General features: G+C 37.4%; 1 protein-coding gene across 1 annotated transcript; it reads right to left on the bottom strand.

Annotated features, from left to right (window-relative positions):
• Positions 1 to 8404: 8404 nt before the first annotated feature.
• On the bottom strand, positions 8405 to 9697 carry LOC136838153 (zinc finger protein OZF-like). The gene is made up of 2 exons (XM_067103003.1): positions 9571 to 9697; positions 8405 to 9108 (listed from the first exon to the last, which is right to left on the bottom strand). The coding sequence occupies exons 1-2, from the start codon at positions 9695 to 9697 to the stop codon at positions 8405 to 8407; spliced, it is 831 nt and encodes a 276-aa protein (XP_066959104.1).
• Positions 9698 to 10417: the final 720 nt, after the last annotated feature.

Genomic DNA, 10417 nt, shown 5'->3' with positions numbered 1-10417 from the left:
TTTGATTTCGCAGATAAGGCACGAAGCGCCATTTGCCACCCCCTTGCTGACAGCTGCAGATCCTAGGCTTAAACTGCAGTCTATGTGTGGTTTTATTATTAGCTTTTTTTCCCCTACATTCCCCACCTTTTCATCAACTTTGTCTCCCCCACCCAAAACTCCTGGTTCCTGTGGTCCCCAAGGTTGTTGGTGGTTGTAAGAGTCTTCTGCACTTATTTAATGAAGCTCAAGCATAGATATGGTGTTGTTCAGCATTTTTAAGCTACTTAACACACACAGGAACTGGTGCGGCCCTCTCCTGAGGTAAACAGCTCAACAGCAGTCCAGGGCAGAGAAGCCGAGCAACACATCTGCAGTGCGCGGCGGCAACAAATTGGAATGTTTACATCGGGCGAGCGGGACTCCGCCTCCGGTTATTGAATTAACTGCCTAACCACCTTGTTCGAAAGTTCAACGGCCGTTTCCAGCTCCACTGAAAGTAATTCCTAATGTAAAGGACTGATGATTTGTATATCGTGTCGGAACAAACTCGTTTTACGCTATTATCACTCATCAGTAAGCTCATACAGAAGGGGTTAATTTACATACATATTGATTGTGTATTGTTTAGAAAATTATAGGTCCTTTTACTTAGGTTTTCCTTTTTCTAGGTATAAATAAAAATTGAAAATGCAAAATTAATAGTAAATTAATTACTCATACTTTGTTGTCTCTGATTTCTAATATGTTCAGTGCCTACAGCAGCCCATCTTCACAGGATGAAGTCCTATCCAAGGCCAAGGTTGAGGTTAGGACCTCTCAAAAAACCATTGTTGATTTTTGTTTGCTTGTTTATGATTCCTTGAAAATAATGGTATTTCTAAGTAATAGATACACGGCGGGTATTTAGCGAGAAATGGCAGTTTCTTATAGTATCTTGGCTGCTTATTTACAATTTAACGTCGGCTGTAATTAACCTGTAATTAACCCCTGAAGTCCATCCAACAAGGGGTTTCCATACGCAATCTTCACAAGACAGAGCACGGCTACGTCTGTTTCGAACAGTTCATATCCCGTCCGGCAAGTGCAATACCTTGGAAACTGGTTTTTTCTACACTTTTAGGGCTTCTGACACTGGCGGTGCATTTGTTTGTTGTCGGCTAAATGGAATGTCCCTTCGTCGTGTTTAGTACTGGCCTGGGGGGGGGTACCCATACGTTAACAAGTTGTTGCCATTTCTCGCTAAATACCCGCTGTGCATCTATTACTTAGCTCTACCCTGAGCAGGGTTAAGTTAATATCATTAACAATACTTAAGGCCTAAATTCGTTTAGTTAACATTAATTTCGACCAAAAAATAACCAAAGTTATTCTTAAGGCCTAACTTCATTCTGTTTATATCTAACGTTGGTTAATAACATTAATATTGGATCAGTCAATAACCATGCATTTATCTAAGGCCTAAATGCATAACTAACTCTTAACTTTAGTTAATAATGTGAATATTGGACCGATAACCACAGTTATTTAAGCCCACATTCATTTAGTATTAATTTTGGTTAATAACATGAATATTGCACCATATACACTTACTTAAAGCTAAATTCACTGAGTTAATAACAATCATTTTACACCCCATAATTCACCTTAAATTACAACACAATTTAACATAATTAACCTTCTCACAGCAAAATTACATTCACAACACTTCATAATGTAATTAAGACTCATATTAATGATTTAACTTGCAAATATAAATATGAGTTCATTATTTTCCTCAGCAACACTTCTCAAAGTTTTTGTTGTTCAGCCATCTTGGAAAATTGTTTTCCAAGGACTCTGGAGTTTGGTTAATATTATTGGACTGTGGCTTCTAGTGCCATCTGGTGAGTGAGTTTTTTAATTAAAATGAAATTTATTCAGTTTTACAATTCGTAAAATTTTTATCAATTGTTATTACTTGTGAGCCTTTTCCCACTTAGAAATATTAGAAAAAAACAAAATAAATTACAACAGTTTATTAAAAAAAAAAAACTATCTAGCCGTAAGATTTAGCTTCTAAAAAATTGCAAAAAATTAACTAAGATAAATTAAAAGTATTTATATTATATCTGGAATCGAAAAAAATATCTGGAATGGTACTTTATCTCTCCCATTCCCATCTTAATGACATTCTATTCTTATGAACTGAGAAAAAGGACCACTTTCGCCTAAATGGAATTTTTTTTTTTATTTTTGTCTGTGTTGGTGTTTATAGGTGTCTGCTGTTCCATAGTTCTAGGATTCTCTAGAGATCTTTCATAGTTTGTTTTATCTCTCTCTCTCTCTCTCTCTCTCTCTCTCTCTCTCTATATATATATATATATATATATATATATATATATATATATATATATATATATTGCTAAATCTTCTCAAGCATCCAAGCCGCAAGTTAATTTAAAGCCAAAAAATAAAACTGCATTTTATGTCACTGCCTGACAAGGAAGGGCAAAAAGAATATTGGCCGCTCCCCTTAATCTGTTAATTGCACTCTTTATTATCTCTCCAACTTTCTCTTCTCAAACATGTGACTGTGGAGCCTTTGTTTCAGACACGAGGTTGAGAGGAGATTAAGTATGGCCGGAGGCAGAACAGAGGTGGTGATGCAGATTAAGAGAACGAACACATAGCACTTGATTCATAAATGATGCGGCATGCGTGGAGAAAGCGACACAACCCCATCTACCTGTGGATGGCCTCCTAACCCCTGACGAAGTCATATGAGACCTCACGAGGAACAAGAGAGACAGACGTTGCTGGATGCAGCCGAGACACACCTCCCTTCCATTCCCACCTCCTTTGAGAGCACCTACCACGTGGTCCTATCTTGTGAGGCCCTTAGTATTCCTGCCAGTGAAGCCATAGCCTTCCTCTGCTGCCATTATCCCTCCTTTGAAACCACCTCTTCTTCTGAGTAAAGTGATCAGTTGCAATGGTTCCTCCACTCCAGTCACACCATTTTAATTCTTGTACTAAACTTCCTATTTCAATTTCTTTCTAAGTGCCAATGTCATCAACCTTGCCTTCGTAGGGCAGCATTAAGTAAATGTCATGTTTGAATAATTACATAGGTGTGTGTTCAAGGCTTCTTTGGCACCCTCTGTGCTTTGCATGCTTGTCTATGTATGACCACACCCTACTGCATCCTTACTGGCTTTCAATTCGTGAACCTCTCTCTTGTACAGAGGGTCTGTTAGCAGTGGAAATCTCTCTTGACTGTGCCTTGTGTCAGCATCGTCACACCAACGGATGCAATTTCAACTTTTCCCAGTCTTAATTAACCTCTCAGGCCTTGCATGCTGATTAGTCAGTTCATCTTCGTGACACAAGTAAATACAAAAGAGGTATTGTGTTGTACTAAAAAAATGTTTAGGTGGTCAGTCACGAACCTGTATAATCTTTTAATTGTCCTGTCCCTGCTCCTGAATGGTTGATCCTAATCCTTTGTAAAAACCTCTTAAATATTTAATCCTGTTTTGGCAGTTCTACTAATTCTTCAATTGTGTTGGATTCCAGGTACATATGTTTCCTTCATAATCCCCATCTGTCATTTATATGAGCTTTCTTTGTAAACATACTTTATATTTCTTCAGTCTGCTAAGTAAGGACCTTTAGTGTCGAAAGGCCTCATAACCTCAGTGTTTCCGTTCCTTCATTGGATTTTATCTTTATTTATATATTCATCGTTCCATATTTTCGTGATTCAGTTATATATATATATATATATATATATATATATATATATATATATATATATATATATATATATATATATATATATACTATTGATCAGGAGTGTTCAGTATGTTATAATATGAAATCTTGGTCCTATACAGGTGATTAAGAGGTTTATGCTGTAGCAACAATGTCTGACATTGCTAGTGGATATTACTCTGACAGAGTGAGAGAGAGAGAGAGAGAGAGAGAGAGAGAGAGAGAACTGAATGGTTTATAAACTTTACACAAAAGGCCAAACACTGGAACCTATACGAAGTTATTCAGTGCTGGAAAGGTAGGTTTAGAAAGGTGTAGAAGGAGGAACCTCACAGTTGCACTATGAAACTCACATGTCAAGCCCAGAGGTCTAGCAGTTGCAACATCCCTTGTGTCCAACAAGCTACAGGTGTGGGATTCCTTCCTCAGCTCCTCCAGACCAGGAAGGTATTCCCGGCTGGGTAGAACCAACCAGTCAGTTCAGAGAATTGCCCAGACTCCCCCACCAATAGGTAAGTTCCTATGTAAAGAACAAAGGTTTGTATTCATGTTGGAACAAAAAGCAAATTCTTAAGTAATATTTACATCTACGGACAACCACAGCCACCCCTCATTCTGGTACCTGGGCCAAAAGGCAAACTGGAGTACAGACCAATGAGTTGGCAGGGCCCTACCATAGGGTGTGACTGTCTGAAAGTTTAACAGCTGTTCCAGGCTGAATCCCTAAGTAAAGAACTTCAGGTTTGTATGTTGGGAAAAATACAAATTACTTTAATAAAAATTGGCTATTTTGAGTCCATCCTTTGGATGACAATTGTATTCCTGTTTTGAAAAATGCAGTTTTATTCCTTTGTAGGAAAAGCTCTTGAAGATGATTACTTCAAGGGTTACGGGAAAATCTGTTTTCATTCACTACAAGGTCACTTTAATGGTACCTGTTAAAAGTAAATAGTACACCATATACTACTACAATATTTACTTGAAATGGTAAAAAATAGTTGCAAAAATGTCCAGGGAACAGTTTATTGATAGGCAAACATTGTGGTGAGAGTGTACAAAAATAAGTGTACAAAAATACAATTGGTTTGATACAAAACACAGGAGCATGTTAGCTTATCACATTCTGTGAGGTAATTCAAGTAGTATTCGATACTACACAGGAGTTATGATGGTGATCCTTTCCTGAGGCAGCGACTCAAGTCGAATCCGCCTTAAGTCAGATCTTAATAATAATAATAATAATAATAATAATAATACTGTATTCTTTATTTCAACTCACACATTCTAGATACAAAAGATAAAATGATAAAAATGGTAATTAGCAGTAAATACAGTACTCAACATTAAAAAATATACAAATAAAAGTGAAGAATTCTTAGCATCGTAGATCGGATCGCGAATGTCGAGACTGTCATAACAGGGACTCTGTGCCTTAGATGGTAACACTGAAAACTGATCAAGTTGACAACACAAGACTTCCCATGCTGAGGAGTGTACAAGGTCTCTAGTGCTTCCATACCAGACACACACACTTACTTTTGCACTGATCAGCTGCATAAGATACAGTACATCACTAGGGCTTCCATACAAGACATGCACAACACTCACTGGTTTCTTTGGTTAATGGACTAAGTGAGGACCAAGGCTAAATGTCCAGAAAGGACCTTATGTTGTAATGGTGGCAGTTATATTTTACCTGTATTTAGTGAGGGCTGGCATTAAGGCTTTTTTATGCTAAGAGAGACTTCCTACCATGTTAAACTATCCTGCAAGACTTATATTTCTTCTGGAAGTCATACAGATTTTTAATTACTGTTTATTTCATTGTTTGGCATTTACCAGATTCATTCTTACTTACAGTTGTTAACTTGCCTTGCATCTCTCTCTCTCACTTTTGCCAGCACTCAAGGATTGGTTTCCATGCAGCAGAGAACTCTGCCTGTATGCCTTGTTTCTACAAATTGCTCACATTCAGAGTAAGAACTCAATATACAGTGCATGATAAAGTTAATATCCTTTAATGGACTGTAATTAATATCATTGCATCAATCAGTATTTTCAGTAAATATGGTGCAATACAGATTTAAAAGTCCTCTCAACCAACAATATGTGATAGCCTCAGCTCAGAAGCTTCGAATGTTTTGTTGTTTACCATGCCACACCAAATAAATAACAATAATGCTGTAATACATCTTTAATAAGATTTGAATGGAATGTTTACTAGATCTTTAACGTGGAGGCAACAAAATGCAGTACAATGTAGTTGCTACTTTCAATTTCAAATAAGCATGTGTTGACATACATGTATGAGAGAGAGAGAGAGAGAGAGAGAGAGAGAGAGAGAGAGAGAGAGAGAGAATTTCAACAGAATTTTTTTATACATTATTCAGTAAACAGTATTGTACAGTTGGTTTCATTATGTGTACAGTAGAGTATTGTAGGCAATTACCATGCTGCTTTTTAAGCATACTCTACAGTACTGTAGTCTAAAACAGGTAAAAAAAAAAAAGGTACAAAATGATAATTCTCATGATATAATTAATTATTTGGATACAGTGCTTACCTACTGTTAAAGTCAGCTTATATCTTTGCACCATTAGGTGTGATTGGTATACAAAAATTTTTTTAAATGGCGCTTGGCTAATCCTCTGTGACTGTCTCTGTCATCACCTGTTTCCCTTCAGGTGGCGTTGGAATGTTTAGGTTCTTGTCAGCATTCTTCATGACCACTCACCAAGATGTGGGGAGGCTGGGTGGGTTTCCTCTTTAACAGTAGGTAAGAATCCAAATAATTGATTTCATCATGGAAATTATCGTTATTTGGAATGAATCTTACCTACTGTTAAATTTAGTTAGCTGGCTACCACACTGAATGAGGTTAGGTTAGGTTAGGTTAGGTTAGTGTGGCCAGAGAAGCAATGTTCAACCAAGCGAACTGGTTGAGGCTGGAAATGCCCATGCCTCCATGGCCTCCTTGCATAACAACTGTCCAATTTACCCTCCCAACTCTCAACTTCTCTGTGTGAAGAGTGTGGGGAGAAGGATATCGTGCCCCTCCCAACAGCCCCTAGGCTAACATACAGCTTATGTGGTCATGCTCAACCAAAACATTCAGTCTCCACAAACTCCTTCCTATACAGCCTGATGCTTTCATCTCTGCTTGTTGTAGATGACATAATGCACGAACAGAAAACAAGCACAATACCATACAGGAGAAAATAAGCCAAAAATCATCAAAATTATTACGAACGCCAATTCACGTTGTCTGCAGAAGGACACGGCATGAAAAATTCTGACAGGAACGTAAACATTCCAATGCCACTGGTGGGAAACGGGTGATTACAGAAACAGTCGCCAGAGTGTTAGCCAAGTATTATTTTTTTTTTTGCGCATGCGCCCGTGCACCTATTAGGCGCAAGATGTAAGCTAGCACGACAGCAGGTAGATTGTTCAAATACGTTATTTGACATTTTAAATCCGATGAAGTGTTTTTACCATATCCAATTCCAATCTCCACAAGAGTCTTGGATATATTACAGCAGATAACTGAGGGTTTACTGTAAATGGCTACTTTCAGTCTGAATTCTCAGATGAATTATAAGATGTTTCTGGGTCAAGCTTTCCCATTACTTCTACATGAATATTCTTTCAAGTATGAATTCCATGTCTTGTAAGAGTAATTTTTGTGGAAAGAACCTTCCCATATTCCTTGCACATATAAAGGCTTTTCTCAGTATGGCTCATCTATGTCTTGTAAGATGATGTTTCCTTGAAAATCTTTCCAGTATGGTCTCATGTGGCTTGCAAGGTAATTTGTAAAATATTCCTCCCAGCATTCTATTGCACATGAACAGCTTCTCTTCTATATGAATTTTCATATGATTAGTAAGACCACTTGTAAAGAAAAACACATTCCCACATTTCTTGCCCATGAATGGCTTCTCTCCTGTATAGAAGACAATATAGAATTTAGGGCAAAGGCCAAGCAATGGGACTCATGAGGTCATTCAGAGCTGAAACAGAATTAATAGTAAAAAAAATGTTTGAAATGTGTAACAGGATGAAAACCTCAAAGCAGTTGAAGCACTATGAATCAATTGTTAGGAGAGGGTGAAAAGTAAGATGGAAGGAGGAGAAAATTAACGGAGGTACATTAGAAGGCAGAAAGGGTCTGCAGCTAGGGGCTGAAGGAACGCTGCAAAGACTTAAGAAATAATGCCTAAGTGCCACATGAGGTGCACTGATGGGACTACACCCTGTGGGATTTTCTCAGTATGAATTCCCATATGAACTGTAAGTCAGTGTTTCAGGAAAGTTGTTGATATGTGTTGACCCCATTCCTTACACATGAACAAGCTACTCTCCTGTATGTATTCTCATATGAACTATAGATTTAGTTTCTTGGAAAAATGCTTTCTACATTCCTTGCACATGAATGGCTTCTCTCCAGTATGAATTCTCATATGAACTTCAAGCTCTGGTTTTGGGAAAATGCTTTCCCATTCATTGCACATGGTGCTTCTCTCAGTATGAATTCTCATTTGACATGTAAGATTTGGTTTCTGGGGAAAATGCTTTCCACATTCCCTTCACATGAATGGCTTCTCTCAAGTATGAATTCTCATATGGCGATGTAAGATTTGGTTTCTGGGAAAATGCTCCACATTCCTTACACATGAATGCTTCTTTCAGTATGAATTCTCATATGAACTGTAAGATTTGATTTCATGGAAAATGCTTTTCCACATTCCTTGCACATGAATGGCTTCTCTCCAGTATGACTTCTCATATGAACTTCAAGATCTGATTTTTGGGAAAATGCTTTCCCACATTCCTTGCACATGAATTGCTTCTCTCCAGTATGAATTCTCATATGACGTGTAAGATTTGGTTTCTGGGAAAATGCTTTCCCACATTCCTTACACATCAATGGCTTCTCTCCAGTATGAATTCTCATATGAACTGTAAGATTTCGTTTCTGGGAAAATGCTTTCCCACATTCCTTACACATGAATGGCTTCTCTCCTGTATGTATTCTCATATGAACTGTAAGATTTGGTTTCTTGGAAAATGCTTTCCTACATTCCTTGCACATGAATGGCTTCTCTCCAGTATGACTTCTCATATGAACTTCAAGCTCTGGTTTTTGGGAAAATGCTTTCCCACATTCATTGCACATGAATTGCTTCTCTCCAGTATGAATTCTCATTTGACATGTAAGATTTGGTTTCTGGGAAAATGCTCCACATTCCCTTGCACATGAATAGCTTCTCTCAGTATGAATTCTCATATGACGTGTAAGATTTGGTTTTCTGGAAAATGCTTTCCCATTCCTTACATGAATGGCTTCTCTCAGTGTAATTCTCATATGAACTGTAAGATTTGATTTCATGGAAAATGCTTTCCATTCGCACACATAGATGGCTTCTCTCCAGTATGACTTCTCATATGAACTTCAAGATCTGATTTTAGGAAAATGCTTTCCCACATTCCTTACATGAATTGCTTCTCTCAGTATGAATGTTCTCATATGACGTGTAAGATTTGGTTTCTGGGAAAATGCTTTCCCACATTCCTTACACATCAATGGCTTCTCTCCAGTATGAATTCTCATATGAACTGTAAGATTTCGTTTCTGGGAAAATGCTTTCCCACATTCATTACATATGAATGTTTTCTCTCTGGTAGGATTTGTGATATCACTTGTAAGATTGATTTCCTTGTAAAATGCTTTCTCACAGTCAGAGGATCTGAAAGGCTTCTCTCCATTCTGACTATTCCTTCTTTCTTGTTTTACTTCCTTTTTGCAAGTTAGTGGATCTTTTCATTCACTACTGAGATTTATTTCATATGAATTGTCATCTTCATTGAGCTCACAGAATACCTCTGGCTCTATTTTGATTTCCATCAATGGATCCAGAGACAAAGAGTCATCATTACTGGTTTCACTAAAGGCAGCCATGTTGCTGTTTTCTTGATTTATGGAAGGTGGTGATAATGCACCTTCAGTTTCACTTTTCAGAAATTCTAAAAGAATGTTCTGGATTCATTTGTACTTTTGTCCAGTTCTGTTCTGTAAAGACAATGTGTTCAATTGACAACTCTAAACATAGTGCTAAATGATTATCCAATAAATCTGTTATAAAGCACAATATCTTGAAGGACTACAACCAGATTTCATTGCTGATGTATGAATCTAATATTCACAACAGATTTTACTGGTTGCTGATGTAATTTGTAAAGCAGGAGTACAATCATTAACCGTTGTTTCTTACACTTTAAGAACTGCTATTGGGAATGTTGCGTGGTACCATCAAACACAGAGCATTCCCAAAATCTTGATCACAACTCAAAACTGATGAAGGGAGAAGACTTTTTCTGAGGAGAATCTGAAATCAAAAAGAATGCAACAGAGTTAGGAAACAGAATGCCACAACTGAAGCAAAATAACCAAATTTAATTCAGGTTCCTATAAATGTCTCAAGCCAATTAACAAAGTGTGCATTTGCCAGTATCCAAACATTAATACAATCTAACCAAATGTTGTCCAGACACAGCATCGAAACATTCCTGAGGCAACGATACAACAATAGATTAACAGTTAATATTGACTCCCTCCCTCTCACATCTGTAAACCTTCTTAGCTTAACATTACAGTATTACTTATGAACATTTTCTTATT

The sequence above is a fragment of the Macrobrachium rosenbergii genome, unplaced genomic scaffold (genome assembly GCF_040412425.1).
Source record: "Macrobrachium rosenbergii isolate ZJJX-2024 unplaced genomic scaffold, ASM4041242v1 171, whole genome shotgun sequence".
In the NCBI taxonomy this organism is placed as follows: domain Eukaryota; kingdom Metazoa; phylum Arthropoda; class Malacostraca; order Decapoda; family Palaemonidae; genus Macrobrachium; species Macrobrachium rosenbergii.
This window is presented reverse-complemented; position numbering and strand designations above follow the sequence as displayed.